Source organism: Bos mutus, chromosome 27, assembly GCF_027580195.1.
Source record: "Bos mutus isolate GX-2022 chromosome 27, NWIPB_WYAK_1.1, whole genome shotgun sequence".
Classification (NCBI taxonomy): domain Eukaryota; kingdom Metazoa; phylum Chordata; class Mammalia; order Artiodactyla; family Bovidae; genus Bos; species Bos mutus.
Genome location: NC_091643.1, coordinates 29,320,705 through 29,337,903, shown reverse-complemented (window position 1 = coordinate 29,337,903; position 17,199 = coordinate 29,320,705). Strand labels below are relative to the sequence as shown.

Genomic DNA, 17,199 nt, shown 5'->3' with positions numbered 1-17,199 from the left:
TTTTGGTGATGTTAAAAATGTACATTTAACTCTTATATAGGCCTATTTCTAGGTAAAGAATAAGATTAACATTTTATACAGACTGTAGACTCTAGATTACAGCTTTCTGAGTTGCATTAGGTTTTTGTACTTTTTCTCCAAATCTTTAGCCTAATAAACCTGCCTTTCCCCCGCCTCTCTTCCGCTTTTACTTCTCATTTTTTAAGGACCGGTTCTCTTATTATAAATTACCCAGAAACAGTGTAGCTTCCTCTTAGGGGAAAGGCAAGAAGCATGTTCAAAAGCAAATACCAATTCTTTCAACCCTGGACAACCTCTTTAATTTTCTGTGTTTACCTTGCCTGGGAAATGCCATGGACAGAGGAGCCTGGGGGGCTACAGTCCATGGGTTCCCAAAAGAGTCGGACATGACTTAAGAGACTAAACAATAACAAATTCAAAATTTGCTTTATAAAGTGGAAATCAACCTGCAGGAGCATTCAGCTCTCACCAATGACCATTTCGATTTGATTGCAGTAAATTATTAGTTGCTTTTGATACTTTGAACTTCCTTGTGTTAAGTGTGATTGTTTAATGGCTTTGTCTAATATTTATAACTCCATTCATTGGAAACCCAGTAGGCATCAATTCATTCAGATTTAATTAGGATATTTAAAGTGTGGTTGTTGTTGCTTGCTAAGTTGTGTCTGACTGTTTGCAACCCCATGGACTGCAGCACATCAGGCTCCTCTGTCCTCCACTATCTCCTGGAGTTTGCTGAAATTCATGTCCATTTAAAGTGTAGGATGATGTAATATTGCATATCAACTATACTCCAGTTCAAAAGAAAGGGGAAAAGTAAGAATAATAAGGACAAATGCTCTTATCAGCAGATTTTGATTTGAAATTAAGCTGTTCCTCATACAGACAGAGGTAGCACCCCTAGGGTTATTTATTTAATCATAACTCTGTAGAACAATTCCAGGAGGCCAGTTTACTCATAATAATTACTGAGAAAATGTCCACGTTGAAAATAAATAAATAGTGTAGGATGATTGTGAAGTGGAATTTTTTTTTTTTTTTATTTTGCTACCCCACATGGTATGCAGGATCTTAATTCCCCAACCAGGGATAGCACCTGTTCCCCCTGCAGTGGGAGTGAGCAGTGTTAACCACTGGAGCTGGGATTTTATTTTTTAAATTAATAAATGAATACCAAATTTGAAGCAAAGAGTTTGAAGCACCCTTCACCATATCCTGAGACTGTCAGTGAAGAAGCGCAAGACTCATTCACAGGAACCCACCTCCCTAGATTTACAAGAGAGAGAAGGTCTAACCTCTTTCAACCACCCTGTAAAATTACCAAGAAATAACAAAATAAAGTTCAAAGTAAGTAGATGCTCTGTGTGACAAATGTTGTGCGTATGTGTTCTTTTTTCTTTCGGAGGGGAAGTTCAGGTTCACTCTTGCTTAGTAGACATGAATGAACGTAACGGGAGGGGCGCAGTGTTACTTCCTCTCATTAAAATTCTTGCTGAGTTTGTTGTCTGGCCAACAACAAACTTAATTTAAACCGTCACTTCAGTAAGCAGAAATGGAAATGACACTGGCAAGAGGAATTGCGTCTTTCAGTTTATTATTTTTGTGTTTTTTAAATTTATTTTATTTGCTTTATTATTTTTGGCTGCACAGGGTCTTCACTGGTGCACTAGGCTTTCTCTAGTTGCAGTGAGTCAGGGCTACTCTGCAGTTGCAGTGCTTGGGCTTCTCATTGTGATGGCTTTTCCTGTTGTGGAGCGCAGGCTCTAGACTCAGGAGTTGTGGTGCACAGGCTTAGTCGCCCCATGGCATGTGGGATCTTCCTGGACCAGGGATTAAACCCATGTGCCCTGCATTGCAAGGTGGCTCTTAACCACTGGCCCACCAGGGAAGCCGCATGTGCCTGTACTTTAGAGGAAGAGTTCACAAAGAAAAAGCAATGCCTTCTGGAATTTCAGACAACTCAGAGCAGAGTTAACGTCCTTTCTGAACAGTGGTTGTGAAAGGACACCAGTGAGCACAGTTCAAACTGACTGTCATCTGATGCTTTGAGGGAAATATAACTGTTTATCTAGGTCCATAATATACTGATCACATAATAAACTGATGGGAAGTTTTTTGTTTTGGAATCAACATTGACATACAATATTATATTAATTTCAGGTATACAGCATGTGATTCAGTATCTTTATGCATTTTGATCACAATAAGTCAAGTTATAATCTGTCACCATGCAACCTTGTTCTCAGATTATTGACTCTATTCCCTATCCGTTACATACTGGTGACTTACTTACTCTGTAGCTGGAAGTTTGTATCTGTTCTCCCGCCCACCCACTCTGGTAACCACCAGTTTGTTCACTGTATCTGTGAGTCTGTTTCTGTTTTGTTTGATTTGGTTGTTTCAAGTCCATGTATGGACATATATCACAGTTTTAATTCCTTAAAAAGGGGAAAATAAAGTTTTTCACTGTAGCACCTACTGCCATAATAGATAAATAAGTTAATGCATAATTAAGAAACATACACTGGAGAGAAACTAACCTGTGTTGTTTTTAGAAGCCAGCATGAACTGAGGACTAATCATATCTCAATGGGAACTGGTATTATGCCTAAACTGATAATTGCATTATGAGATCACCATAAAAATTATTTTGGGGAGCCATTCATTAGTTCAGCCAACATTATGGAAAGCCTGATATGTACAAGAAGTTATAAGGCATAAGAGATGGGTGTGTTGGATTATGGAAGAAATGAATTTTATGTAATGATGTCTAACACATCACTCCAAAATTTTTTGATTTAGTACATCACGTTATTTATGTTTGTTCTTCTGGAATTGTTGGGGCAGGACTTGTGGGCACAACTCGTCTCTGCTCACTGGGGCATCAGCTGGAGTGACTCAACTGGGATTGAAAGACCCGGTCCCAATGTGGCATACTCAGTGGCCATCTTCTGGCTGCTCCGTTGGAGATACCGGCCAGACCCTTGGTTCTCCTCCCTGTTGCCTTGCACAAGGCTAGGCTGGGCTTCTCGCCACATGGCCACTGGGTTCTGAAAGGAAGCGGGAAAGTCCTGACATGCCAATGCTTATCCAGCCTTGGCTAGCTGCCTGCTTACTAATATCCCGTTGGCCAAAGCTAGTCATGTGGTCAAATCCAGGGTCAATGTGGAGACCACTCAAGGGTCTGAATACTGAAGGGCAGCCTGGTCCGTTGGAGCCAGCAGTGTTAACCTACCATGGAAGAGTGACCGGAGAGTCACACACAAGTACATCCTGCCCTGCCTTTGGGGGCTCACAGAGGAGAAGCCTTCTGGATACTGGGAATGTTTTATTGCACATCCCAATGCGTAGATGTAGTGGATAAATCGTTTACTCAGGACAGCTACCTGCTTATGCTTATAGCATAGGTGTGACAACAGAGGCTCAGAAAAATGTAGCCACAAGGTGGTAAGCCCAAAGCTGGGGCCCAGGAAAGGGCATTTTGCATCTGAAACAAATGTATTTCTTGCTCTCATTTCTGCAGTCAAGTCAAGCTAGTGACAGGTTTCACCTGTTCCAGGCTCTTTTCTTCCCTTGTTTGTATAAAGCATTGCAGCAGCTTGCAGTATGTCTTCAGGCAAAGCCCTCTTCTCGCTGTGTTTCATTTTCCTTCTTTCTCAAACAAAGAAGCTGGATTCAGTGATCTCTACAGTTCCTGCCGATTGTTATATTTTACTACATAACATGATAGTGAGAAATGGAAAATTTCCTGCCATATCAGTAAACAAGGATGTCATAGTTATCAGCGATTGTAGCCCTCCAACCTGAGCTGTTCAGCCCTGAAGGAACTCAGGAAGGAAAGAATACCTGCCATTTAGCAGCCATCAGACTGTAGCCACTCCCCATGGTGAGCCCTGAGGAAACTCAAGATGTGAAAACATAGGATTCTGGCCCCAGATACCTAAGGTGTACATCAAAGGAATGATTTCAGTGGAACCAGACTCTTGCATCTTCCTATACATAAAAAGGTGCTAAATTCCTTGAAAAGTGTTAGACACTCAGTCCTGTCTGACTCTTTGTGACCCCATGGACTGTAGCCCACCAGGCTCCTCTCCCACGGAGTTCTCCAGGCAAGAATACTGGAGTGGGTTGCCATTCCCTTCTCCAGGGGATCTTCCCAACCCAGGGGTCTCCTGCATTGCAAGTGGATTCTTTACCATCTGAGCCACCAGGGAAGTCCTGAGAAACCAGGAAGTCTGGTTTCTTTAATTAATGGTGGTTTCTTTAATTAGTGATTGAATTGATACTCCTGACTACCTGCACTTGGTTGGAAAACTCCCATATATCCTAGTTCCTCCTCTTGCCTCCTCTGAATAGTTTCTCAGAGCTATCTAAAATGCTATCTCCCGGGCTGCATTTCTCATTTTACCCCCAAGCAAACTTACCTCCCAACTCTAAAAAAAAATTGAGTAATTAAAAAAAAATTAATCGTATCATGTTACATTAACAATGAAAAAGATGTGTTCATTTTTTTGACAAGCATATTCCTTACACTAGTTGAAGTCAGTAAAGCTAATTGATAACTAAATAGCGAATCTGAATTTTCTTTCGATGTGTCTATTTGTTCCCTAACAGAGTCTGACCATGTAAAGTGGAACAGAATGAGTTAGGACTGGCTCGTGGCTTTGCCAAAGCCAGGTTTTACTCTACTGTGAAACTTGGTCTCTTTCATCAAAAGGTTAATTTCTATATTATTTGCCTTCCAAGGTTGCTGAAAAGATAAAGTGAGATAAGAGAAGTGAAAGTACTTAGCTTTAATTAGGGACTGAGGGTTTTTTCTGTTCCTCTAATCACATTCTACTAGATTTCTGACAGCCATGCATCAGACTTCAGTTTGAAAAAAAAAAAATAGAGGAATTCACTCTCAGTCAGATATTCATCAACCTCTAGAGTATTAGCTCTGCTCATATCAAAGGGTGAAGTCTTAATTCTTTCAACATTCTCTGTCACTGTGTCTGTGACCCTTTTAATAAAACCGAAGGGACTGTACATGGAAAAGGAAAAAGAAGACATTTTTAAGAAGCAATAGAAAACACTTCTGAGACTGTGATGTTTTTCTTTTGAATGTACCAAGTAGAAAAGCTTTTTTTTTTTTTAACTTTAGTTTCACTTTCAAAACTGCAGCACATTCCCCAGAGGAAAACGAACTGGATTTGGACTAATGAAAAAAGGAACGGTCAGCTGTCGTCACAGTAAGTGAAGGTACATTTTTTACATTCTTACTGGGATAGGAGCTCTCATGTTGGGTAAAGCTAGAATTACATTGGTTTGAACATTCTTTGGTCTTTATTTGATCTGGTGCTTGAAGTGGAGTCAGAATCATTCAACAAGGAGAACAGAGGAAAGGGGAGAAGGTGAAGGAGTGGGGAGAAGTGTATGGTAACACAGAGAACAAGTGACAGCAGCAATTTCTAATTAACGTGATGAAACATTTTGTGTGGTATTCTTTTTCTTTGTGATGTTCTGTAGTGGGAAAGCACACTGAGGAAGTGATAGAAATCATTTTGCACCCGCCTTCTTAAAACAAACAAAAAATCATATCTTTTCTTAAAGATACAAAGCCTTCTGAGCTTTAAAGAACTTACCTCCTTTTCTCAGTTTTGTTGGCTGGAGAGGAGATAGGGGCTGACATTCGATAGTGAATCTGACTATGAGAAAACATTCAGGCTTTCCTAGGAGTGAGTAAACAGCTTTCTTCGGCCTAAAAAGGAAAATGGAAGAAGATGAGACATGGAACAATGTCCAGACGTGTAGAAAGGTCAGAAATGAGTAAATGTGGGTTGATCAGCCTCGGGCAGTACTGGTTTGGGGAAGTTGGCTCCAAATTTTCAAGTAGGATTACATGTTAGTGTGTGTCTGCGTAAATTTAGGGGAAAATGTTGTGAATTTACAAACCAAACTGTACAAGCCAAACTATAAATAAGGATTAAGCAGCCTGCCTCCAGACGCCATGTCCCAAACATTATTGTCTTTCACTTGGAAAAAGAAATGTATAATCCTAGGTTTTCCAAAATTGCAAGGCTCAGTGAATCTACTTTTCATCTCTTTCAGCCTTTCTTTGTTTCTATTACATCTCATGAAACATCAGCTCTTCACTCTCATCTCATTCTCTCGCTGTGTTTTTGTTTGTTTTACCGAAGTACATTCTAGAATTAAAGTCCTTTATGTAGGTTGCTTAGTTATAAACTTATGGAGTCTGTGCATATCTCAAAATGCTTTTTCCCCTTATCTTTAATTGTTCAGCCTGACATGAAATTTGAGGTTCAAAATTATTCCCCATGAATGTTTTGAAAGCTTATCACTATTGTTTTCTAGTGACTTATGTTGCTGGTGAAAAGCTTTGTAGCCATCAGGATCTCTTTCCTGTGGAAGTAATGGATCATATATGTTCTCCTTAGAGAGTTTTAGGATGTTTTTGGTGAGTGATCACAATTCTGAAGTTTCATAAGAGTATGTGTATTTTTCCTTTTTCACTCACCCTGCCTGGCATTTGGAGAGTCTTTTCTAGCAGATGAAGTGTTATCTCCAGATCTGGGAATGTCTTTCAGTCCTTACATGTTTTATAAATGGCTTAATCCTTCTCAGTAATTCTGATCTCTAGCTGTTGCCCTTCTGGAAGCAGTAAATGTCACCTAGACAAGGAGGGGAGTGTATTTCGGGGACTGTGCCTGCTGCTGCTGCTGCTGCTGCTAAGTCGCTTCAGTCGTGTCCGACTCTGAGTGACCCCATAGACGGCAGCCCACCAGGCTCCCCCATCCCCGGGATTCTCCAGGCAAGAACACTGGAGTGGGTCGCCATTTCCTTCTCCAATGCATGAAAGTGAAAAGTGAAAGTGAAGTCGCTGAGTCTTGTCTGACTCTTAGCTACCCCATGGACTGCAGCCTACCAGCCTCCTCCGTCCATGGGATTTTCCAGGCAAGAGTGCTGGAGTGGGGTGCCATTGCCTTCTCCAGGGACTGTGCCTATGAACTGGTAAATAGAGGTCCTACCCTTATGGTACTAGGAGAAGAGTTTTAGGAATAGGTTTTAAAATGAGAAATGTAACAATAGATTAAATGAAATAAAAAATAACTAATGAGAAATGTGAAGAGGATGAGGAAAGAATATAATTAAGTTCCCTATTTTTTGGGGTGTGGGAAGAAACTACTTAACGTCTGGAAATAAAGAAATGGAAACATAAGGATATCATTCAGGTTTGTGTAAGTGACCATGAGAATTAAAAGTAGAAGCTGTTAAGAGGTTCACCTTGGAAGTTTGCAACTGTGCCGTGTGCTTTGCTTAGTCGCTCAGCTGTGTCTGACTCCTTGTGACCCCATGGACTGTATCCTGCCAGGCTCCTCTGTCCATGGGGATTCTCCAGGCAAGAATACTGGAGTGGGTTGCCATGCCCTCCTCCAGGAGATCTTCCTGACCGAGGTATCAAACCCAGGTCTCTCATATTGGAGGCAGGTTCTTCACCACTGAGTCACCAGGGAAGGGGAGAGTTTGTGGGTTCCATTTGTGAGTTTTTTGTGCTGATTCAGTCCACTTGATGTATTATTTGTATAAAACATACTTGTTTATCATAAATGTTATGAGTATCAAGAGGACACATAGTCACGTTTGGTTGCATATTATTACAAGGAATAAACCAATGAATATGAAAGCGTATGTTATTAATGCTGTCCATTATGTCTATGCTTTTCTTTATAAGGCAAAAGCATGAGCAGACCTTTGCCTTATCATATCCACTTCTTTTCGGGACTGTTGACCTGTTGGATACTGTGTACATCTTCTGCCCACAAATGTACTGTTAGACATGAAGTAGCTGATTGCAGTCATCTGAAGTTGACGCAAATACCTGATGACCTCCCAACAAACATAACTGTGTTGAATCTCACCCATAATCAACTCAGAAGATTGCCACCTGCCAATTTTACGAGATACAGCCAACTTACTATCTTGGATGGGGGATTTAACTCCATCTCAAAGCTGGAGCCAGAACTGTGTCAAAGTCTCCCTTGGTTGGAAATTTTGAACCTCCAACACAATGAGATATCTCAGCTTTCTGATAAAACCTTTATCTTCTGCATGAATTTGACTGAACTCCATCTAATGTCCAACTCAATCCAAAAAATTAAAAACGATCCCTTTAAAAACCTGAAGGTAAGAAGGAAATGAACATTTTCATGTAAGAAATGAAAAATATATTATCAAATATTGTTTTCAAGTCGTTTATGCATCATTAGACTTTGTAGCTATCGAGGTGAAGAATGAGAAGTCTGATCTACATAAATGGGAAGAGGGGTACCCCACACTCAAATATGGCCATTATGATTGGAAATATTTTCAAAAGAGCAAATACTGTCTTAAGTCAGTTTCAATCTTAATTATAAAGAACTCTCCTCTCTTGCATCCTTCCACTTGAAACAGAACTTAGATATAAGATGTGGAGACGAATCAGAATATCCCATGATGAAAGGCAAATAAACTCTCAGTACTGCTGATTTAGCACCTGCAGGTATGAAAAAGTGTCGAGTCCAAAATCTGATTTAAATAAAGTTAACAAATTGACCCATTATAAAGCAAATTGTTCAACTAAAAATTATCTCCTTTTGATTTATGAAATCTTCTACAGTATTGCTTATCCAATGGCTACCACCTTTTTCTTGTCAGCACTTTGCTTGAATTGTAAATCCATGCAAAATGTATGCTAAATCTGAGGCAATTATTAAGTGCTTTTTTATATCAAGGTTATTTTCAGAACTCTTTGTTTTCTTCATTTTGTGGGCTAACAAAAAAACTGAGCATCCCTTGGCCTTAGATACCAAGAATAATGAACACATTTAATACGCTTAGACATATTTATAAAATGATTCATTGGATAGCTGGAGACTTGAAATGCTTTCTTGTCATGCCTGATGTTGATGTGGAAGAAATGTCTTTGGACTCAAAGACCTCAAAATCTGGTTAATTGCTTGCAAGATGTTATTTTTATTTTTAAAACATAAATTGAAGGCTTATGCTATTAATAGACATTACATAAGACTTTGCCCTAACATGTATCAGCTTTTCCTTATGTTTTACCTGAGTGGAAGTTTACATATTCAAAAGTAGCACGAAATGGTAAAACATCCCAAAGCACAGACGAAACAAATAAAAATTAGTATTCTGTACTAGTCAGGATGCAAAATTTACACAACCACCAATATTTCTCAATATAAAAATCCTTTTAAAATTTCGTGGCCAGTAACATTCTCTTCATGCCTCTTAAGACGCTGTTTCTTCAACTTTTTTTCTGTTGTTTAGATTCAAGACTAATGCATGACTATTTACTTGATAAGCGACATGAATATTTCCTACATCATAAATGAAAGCTTATTATAAATAAGTAAAATGCTTATTAAGAATATTCTTTACATCATGACAAATAAAACTTGTCCTTATATTTTGGAAGAGAAGTAAATTCTTTGAATTAAGAAATTCATCTTTGTAGCAATGGTGTTTTCAGTAACAATCAGGATTTCTTACTACTCCTACAGTTTTCTAGAGAATAATTGAGATGTGCTATTTTGCTGTCCAGTTATTTCTAAGATGCATGTACATTTAGAAGAACCATTTTTGATGCCAAGACTATAACTTACATACATATTTTTTTTCCTCCTCAGAATTTAATCAAATTAGACCTCTCTCATAATGGCTTATCATCTACTAAATTAGGAACTCAGCTCCAACTGGAGAACCTTCAAGAGCTTCTATTATCAAATAATAAAATTTCTTCACTAACACCAGAAGAATTTGATTTCCTTGGCAATTCTTCTTTAAAAAGATTAGAGTTGTCATCAAATCAAATCAAAGAGGTAAGGTAAAAATTCCTTTGTACTTTTCAGTGTGGGCACACCCTAATTGTTTCATATGGATGAGAATCTAAAGCTAGAGATGAGGAAGGGATGATAACCTTTGTCATGTTTTCCAGAAATCCTTCACACATACTGCTTTGGGCCATTGCCATCAGCCTCACAAGAAAGTGAGTTTGGTAGCTATTAGAATCCAGAATCTGGGGCTGTGCTGTCAAAAAGAAGTGGAGGGTCCACTACAGACCAGAACTTTGGCCTTGGGGAACTTACATACTTTTCTTGGTCTAATTTCCTTGCCTATAAAGTGGAAATAATGCTACCTCTTGTACAGAAGTCCTGGAAAAGTTAATAATAGTATGATGGTTAAGAGCACAGACTTTAGAGTTGGGTTAGCTGACTCCCTGTCTGGGCTTTATCTGTTAACAATTATGTAATTGGGCAAATGATTCAAGTTCCGTCTACTTCAGTTCCCTAAATCTAAAATGGATATAGTAATTACACTTCCCCATAGGGCTGTGTGGGGAAGAATTTAGCAGTTTCTGGCATGTAGGAAGTTCTCGATAAATGATACCTTGCATTATATTTTTACAAACATCTTCCTATAACGGAGTAAACCTAACCTTTTTTTGGGGGTCTATGACCATCAATTTGCTAATGATTTTTGCATACAGGTATGTCTGTATTTTATTCCTTTACAAACCAAGAAGAAGAGTATCGGGAATTCTAAGCAAAATCAAATTTTTTTAAAGCTATGTTGATTTTTCAGATAAAAAAAGAGACTGTGAATGAAATTATCCTGAGATAATAATTAAATATCTTACTCAAGCTATTTGTGTTCGTTTTGAACAGCATTTTTTTGTTTAGAACATTTATTGTAGAAATATGTAAATAAATAAATGTAAAAGATGTTAAGTAATGAGGGAAAAAAATCATCCAAATCCCCACGATCCAAGGCAACCAGTGTTAGAATTTGGATATGTTTGTATCCAGCTTTTCTCCATGTAATAAAAGAAATAACAACAGAGCAACTGAAATTCATACAGTACTTATGTGTCAGGCATTGTGACAAGTTCTTTTTTTATTAACTTTATTTTGTATTGGGATATAGCCGATTAACAATGTTGTGATAGTTTCAGGTGATTAGCAAAGGAATACAGCCTAATTTTATACAGTTCTGTAACTAACTTATGCTTATCGTGGTTTTACACAGGAGTAAATTGAGGGACTTCCCCTGGCGATCTAGTGGCTAAGACGCAACACTCTCAGTGCAAGGGGCCCAGATTCAATCTTTGGTCAAGGAACTAGATTCCACGTGATGCAACTAAGAGTTTGCATGCCACAACTAAGTCCTGGCACAGCCAAATAAATAAATAACTTAAAAAAAAAAAAAAGAGTAAATTGAGATGAGGAAAAGTTAAGGAACTTACCCAGAATCTCAGGTGATGGGCTGGTAACAGAGCTGAGTTTCTGCAAGTGTTAGACTAGGGCATGTACTCTTCCCAGCTGTGCTGTATTGCTTCTCTGAGGATGATGGTGCATCCTGCCTTTTAAAATTAATATCATGTCATGAGTATCCTCCATGTCATTAAGAGTTATTCAAAAATTTCATTTTAGTGACAGAAAAATAACCCTATCATATAGATTTACCTTAATTAATCTGACCCTTAATTAATTAAAGACCCTGATGCTGGGAAAGATTGAGGGCAGGAGGAGAGGGGAGTGACAGAGGATGAGATGGTTGGATGGCATCACTGACTCAATGGACATGGGTTTGGGTGGACTCCAGCAGTTGGTGATGGACAGGGAGGCCTGGTGTGCTGCGGTTCATTGGGTCGCAACGAGTCGGACACGACTGAGCGACTAAACTGAATCTAATCATTTTCCTGTTTTGTATTTTGACTCACTTATGATAAAGCACACTTTCTTCCATGTCTTTGTTATTTCTTCCATTAGCCCTAAGGTCACAGAAGTGACATGCTAGAAACCAGAGCCTCTTTGCACTCCTGGTAGACTTGATCTATCCTCTCTGGATTCCTTCTCTCCTGCCTTCTGCCCTCTTGTTCCAGCACTGAGTCCCAGGGCAGCCAAGGCTTCCAGTGAGGGACTGGGGGGCAGAGCAGAAGGCAGATGGAAACAGAAAAATGAAATAGTCAGGAGAAAACTTGTTGGAAAAACAGAGAGTGTCAATGGAGCTCAGAGTCACAGAAGGGAAAGTGCCTGTCAGTGAACACTTCGGTCAATGGGTGGTAATAAAGTCCGCTCATTCATTCCGGGGTGTTCACTGAGAGCAGTGATCACCAAGACAGAAACAGCATCTGCCCCAGAGCTTACTTTGCAAAGAGTTTACTAATTACAGTTATACTCAGTGTGGTGAAATAAAAGGGCTAAGTGTGTGTGTTAGCCACTCAGTCGTGTCCAACTATTTGTAACCCCTTGGACTGTAGCCCACCAGGCTCCTCTGTCCATGGGATTCTCCAGGAATACTGGAGTGGGTTGCCATTCTCTTCTCCAGGGGATCTTGCCCACCCAGGGATCAAACCCAGGTCTCTCGCATTGCAGGCAGATTCTTTACTGTCTGAACCACCAGGGATGCCACTTAACCTAGTCTGGGAGATCAGGGAAGACCCTCTGAAGAAGTGGCAGGGAGGCCAAGATGTGGGTGCTGAGTAGTGGCCAGTGACCATGGAAGTACAGGCTGGAGCAGGAGGCGGGTGACCCAGGCACAGAGGAAGGAGCTGGGAGAGAGAGGATGGAGTGAAAACCCGGAGGAGGTGGTGAGAGAGGAAAGGAAATTGAGTAAAGAACTGTGCCTGTTTTCCAAAGGTCATACAGACTGCTGTGTTTTCAATATTAACCTCTTCTTCCATCCCACTCTTAGTTCTCTCCTGGGTGTTTTCATGCCATTGGAAAATTATCTGGCCTCTCTCTGAACAATGCCAAGCTGAGCCCCAGTCTCACAGAGAAGCTCTGCTTGGAACTGTCAAACACAAGCATTGAAAATCTGTCCCTGAGCAGCAACCAGCTGGACACAATCAGCCACACGACCTTCGATGGACTGAAGCAGACGAATCTCACCACGCTGGACCTTTCCCGTAACTCCTTACGTGTGATGGGTAATGACTCCTTTGCCTGGCTTCCACATCTCGAATACCTCTCTCTGGAGTATAATAACATAGAGCATTTGTCTTCTCACTCTTTTTATGGGCTTTCCAACTTGAGACGCCTGGACTTGAGACGGTCTTTTACTAGACAAAGCATTTCACTGACTTCGCTCCCCAAGATTGACGATTTTTCCTTTCAGTGGCTAAAATGTTTGGAGTACCTCAACATGGACGATAACAACTTTCCAGGCATAAAAAGAAATACTTTCACGGGATTGGTGAGGCTGAAATTTTTAAGTCTCTCCAACTCCTTCTCAAGTTTGCGGACTTTAACAAATGAGACATTTCTATCGCTCGCTGGTTGTCCTCTGCTCCTACTCAACCTAACCAAAAATAAAATCTCAAAAATTCAGAGTGGTGCTTTTTCTTGGTTGGGGCACCTGGAGGTCCTTGACCTCGGCCTTAATGAGATTGGGCAAGAACTCACAGGCCAGGAATGGAGAGGCCTAGACAATATTGTCGAAATCTACCTTTCCTACAACAAATACCTAGAGCTGACCACCAACTCTTTCACCTCAGTTCCAAGCCTTCAAAGACTGATGCTCCGAAGGGTGGCCCTGAAAAATGTGGACTGCTCCCCTTCGCCTTTTCGCCCTCTTCCGAACCTGGTCATTCTGGATCTAAGCAACAACAACATAGCCAACATAAATGACGAGTTGCTGAAGGGTCTTGAGAAACTAGAAATTCTGGACTTGCAGCATAACAACTTAGCTCGGCTCTGGAAGCATGCCAACCCTGGCGGCCCTGTTCAGTTTCTGAAGGGCCTTTTTCACCTCCACATCCTTAACTTAGGGTCTAATGGCTTTGATGAGATCCCAGTGGAAGCCTTCAAGGACTTACGTGAATTGAAGAGTATTGATTTAGGAATGAATAATTTAAATATCCTTCCACAATCTGTCTTTGATAATCAAGTGTCACTGAAGTCATTAAGCCTTCAGAAGAACCTCATAACATCTGTTCAAAAGACTGTTTTTGGGCCAGCGTTCAGGAACCTGAGTTATTTAGATATGCGTTTTAATCCATTTGATTGTACCTGTGAAAGCATTGCCTGGTTTGTTAATTGGATTAATAGTACCCACACCAACATCTCTGAACTGTCGAACCATTACCTCTGCAACACTCCGCCCCAATACCATGGTTACCCAGTAATGCTTTTCGATGTATCGCCCTGCAAAGACAGCGCCCCATTTGAACTCCTTTTCATGATTAACATCAATATCCTTTTGATTTTTATCTTTATTGTACTGCTCATCCATTTTGAAGGCTGGAGGATATCTTTTTATTGGAATGTTTCAGTGCATCGAGTTCTCGGTTTCAAAGAAATAGACAGAGCAGAGCAGTTTGAATATGCAGCATATATAATTCATGCCTATAAAGATAGGGATTGGGTCTGGAAGCACTTCTCCCCAATGGAGGAAGAAGATCATACTCTCAGATTTTGTCTGGAAGAAAGGGACTTTGAGGCAGGTGTCCTTGAACTTGAAGCAATTGTGAACAGCATCAGAAGGAGCAGAAAAATTATTTTCGTTGTAACACAGAATCTATTGAAAGATCCACTATGCAAAAGGTAGGTGAACACTATGACATTTGAAATGTATTCTTATCTTTAAACTGAGCTTTTATTTTGTTTTAATTTTATTTTATTGATTTGGCTGTGTCCAGTTTTAGTTGCAGCAGTCGGGACTGTTCATGCATTAAAGGGGTGCATGGGCTCTCTAGGTGGCCCATGGGCTCAGCAATTGGTGGCATGTGGGCCTAGTTTCTCTGCAGCAAGTGGGATCCTAGCTCCCCTGTGCATGCTTGCTCAGTCACTTCAGGCATGTCCGACTCTTTAGTTCCCCCACCAGGGATCAAACCCATGTCCACTGCACTGGCAGGTGGAGTCTTTACCACTGAGCCGCCAGGGAAGCCTCTGAACTACCAGAAGGAAAGTGAAAGTCGCTCAGTCCTATCGAACCATTTGCGACCCCATGGACTCTACAGTCCATGGAATTCTCCAGGCAAGAATTCTGGAGTGGGTAGCCATTCCCTTCTCCAGGGGATTTTCCCAACCCAGGGATCAAACTGCCCGTCCCATATTACAGGCGGCTGAGTCCTTAAGGAAGTCCCTGAACCACCAGGAAAGCCCCTGAATTGAGCTTTTAAATATTACTAACATTATTACTCCGGAGAAGGCAATGGCACCCCACTCCAGTACTCTTGCCTGGAAAATCCCATGGACAGAGGAGCCTGGTGGGCTGCAGTCCATGGGGTTGCTAAGAGTCGGACATGACTGAGCGACTTCACTTTCACTTCCCACTTTCATACATTGAAGAAGGAAATGGCAACCCACTCCAGTGTTCTTGCCTGGAGAATCCCAGGGACGGGGGAGCCTGGTGGGCTACCGTCTATGGGGTTGCACAGAGTTGGACACGACTGAAGCAACTTAGCAGCAGCAGCAACGTTATTACTCACAACTCAAAGTATTTTAAAAATAAAATTAAGAAGAAACATAACCTGGGTTTTAGTGACAAGACTAAAGTTAATTACAAGGAGAATGTTAGATTTTAGAGTGTTGGGCTGTTAAAAACTGTGTATTGATGTATGACTTAATAATGTTTTTAACTTAGATTCAAGGTTCACCATGCAGTTCAGCAAGCTATTGAACAAAATCTGGATTCCATTATATTGATCTTTCTTGAGGAGATTCCGGATTATAAACTGAACCATGCACTCTGTTTGCGAAGAGGGATGTTTAAATCTCATTGCATCTTGAATTGGCCGGTTCAGAAAGAACGGGTAAATGCTTTTCATCATAAATTGAAAGTAGCACTTGGGTCCAGAAATTCAGCACATTAAATTTATTTAAAGACTGAATTAAAGGAGTAAGTTTCCTAATTTAAAAAAGTTCCATGGTAAATTTACATTTTCCTTGACAATAACATAAATCTGTTCATTCATATTCATAAGTAAGAATATCACCACTATGTCTCTTCTATGGAAATATGTCTCCCTATTTCAGGCCTTTTGTTACCAATTGACATAATCTGACCCAAAATAAACATATAAGAATATCTTTTACTAATGAACACACAGGTTACTGAGGCCTATGAAAACAGTTTTGAAATAGTCCTCAATTTAAAGAAAAGTTAGAGGTATATGAGGGTTTGTGATAAATATATCTGTTATTTTTTTTCTGGATGCACTCAGAATAAAATATGACTTTTAAGAAAAGTTAGAGGTATATAAGGGTTTGTGATAAATATATTTATTTTTTTTCTGGATGCACTAAGAATAAAATATGACTTTTAATGGGTACAATGCTATTTCAGTTGTGAAAGGGTAAAACGTAAAACGTACACCTATATTTTTAAAAGTTTAATTACAGCAATTTTTTAATTGCAAACTTTGTGTTTTAGTGGTGCCTGTTGCAGTGTTGATTTTATTAAATATTAAATTACATTTTAGTGTACACATGTGTGTGTGCTCAGTTGCTGAGTTGGGTGTCTGACTCTTTTTGACCTCGTGTCTGGGAGCTTCGGTCCATGGGATTTCCCAGGCAAGAATACTGGAGTGAGTTGCCATTTCCTTCTCCAGGGGATCTTCCTGACTCAGGGAGCAAACCCGTGTCTCTTGTACCTCCTGACTTGGCAGGCGGATTCTTTACTACTGTGCCACCTGGGAATCCCATATACTCAGGACAAAAAACATTTATTCTTCATTTTGATTACTTAATACAATGAATCTTTTAATGAATACTTATGTTTCCTGATATTTGGATTTCTGAGGCATTAGAAAAAACAATTCTTTTGCTTACAAGTGTTTCAGGAAGGCTTACTTCCCAAAGGTTAATTAGTAGATTGGCTTTGTGGAAACAAAATATTGTCTTATCCTGGTCACAGACTCAGGAGATGGCCCTGGCTAATTCACTTGGTTCCACTGGGATTTTCTGCCTGCCAATCTTGAAAATTATAGTGATTAACAAAATGTTAACTATTCCTACCTGACTCATTTGAAAAGACCCTGATGCTGGGAAAGATTGAAGGCAGGAGGAGAAGGGGATGACAGTGGATGAGATGGTTGGATGGCATCACCGACTCAATAGACACGAATTTGAGCAAGCTCTGGGAGTTGGTGATGGACAGGGAGGCCTGGCGCACTGC

The 17,199-nt window shown here is 40.2% G+C and overlaps 1 protein-coding gene across 3 annotated transcripts; it reads left to right on the top strand.

The window, feature by feature from the left end:
- Window positions 1–4,944: 4,944 nt before the first annotated feature.
- On the top strand, window positions 4,945–16,508 carry TLR3 (toll like receptor 3). Of its 3 annotated transcripts, none has more exons than XM_014479210.2 (5): window positions 4,945–5,252; window positions 7,754–8,205; window positions 9,708–9,899; window positions 12,775–14,624; window positions 15,667–16,508. In XM_014479210.2, exons 1-5 carry the CDS (start codon window positions 5,222–5,224, stop codon window positions 15,893–15,895), a joined length of 2,754 nt encoding a protein of 917 aa, XP_014334696.2. In that variant the 5' UTR covers window positions 4,945–5,221; the 3' UTR covers window positions 15,896–16,508. The 3 variants fall into 3 exon arrangements, with proteins under 3 accessions (XP_014334696.2, XP_005899066.2, XP_070220280.1); XM_005899004.3 differs by having other exon boundaries at window positions 4,945–5,262; XM_070364179.1 differs by lacking the exon at window positions 4,945–5,252 and adding an exon at window positions 5,378–5,818.
- Window positions 16,509–17,199: the final 691 nt, after the last annotated feature.

Excerpts from the sequence above, each read along its gene's own strand:
- TLR3 (XM_014479210.2), top strand. The coding sequence starts at position 5,222 with ATGAAAAAAGGAACGGTCAGCTGTCGTCACA. Across the intron at positions 8,206-9,707 it reads ATCCCTTTAAAAACCTGAAG|AATTTAATCAAATTAGACCT; the intron begins GTAAGAAGGAAA and ends TTTCCTCCTCAG. Across the intron at positions 14,625-15,666 it reads AAAGATCCACTATGCAAAAG|ATTCAAGGTTCACCATGCAG; the intron begins GTAGGTGAACAC and ends TTTTTAACTTAG.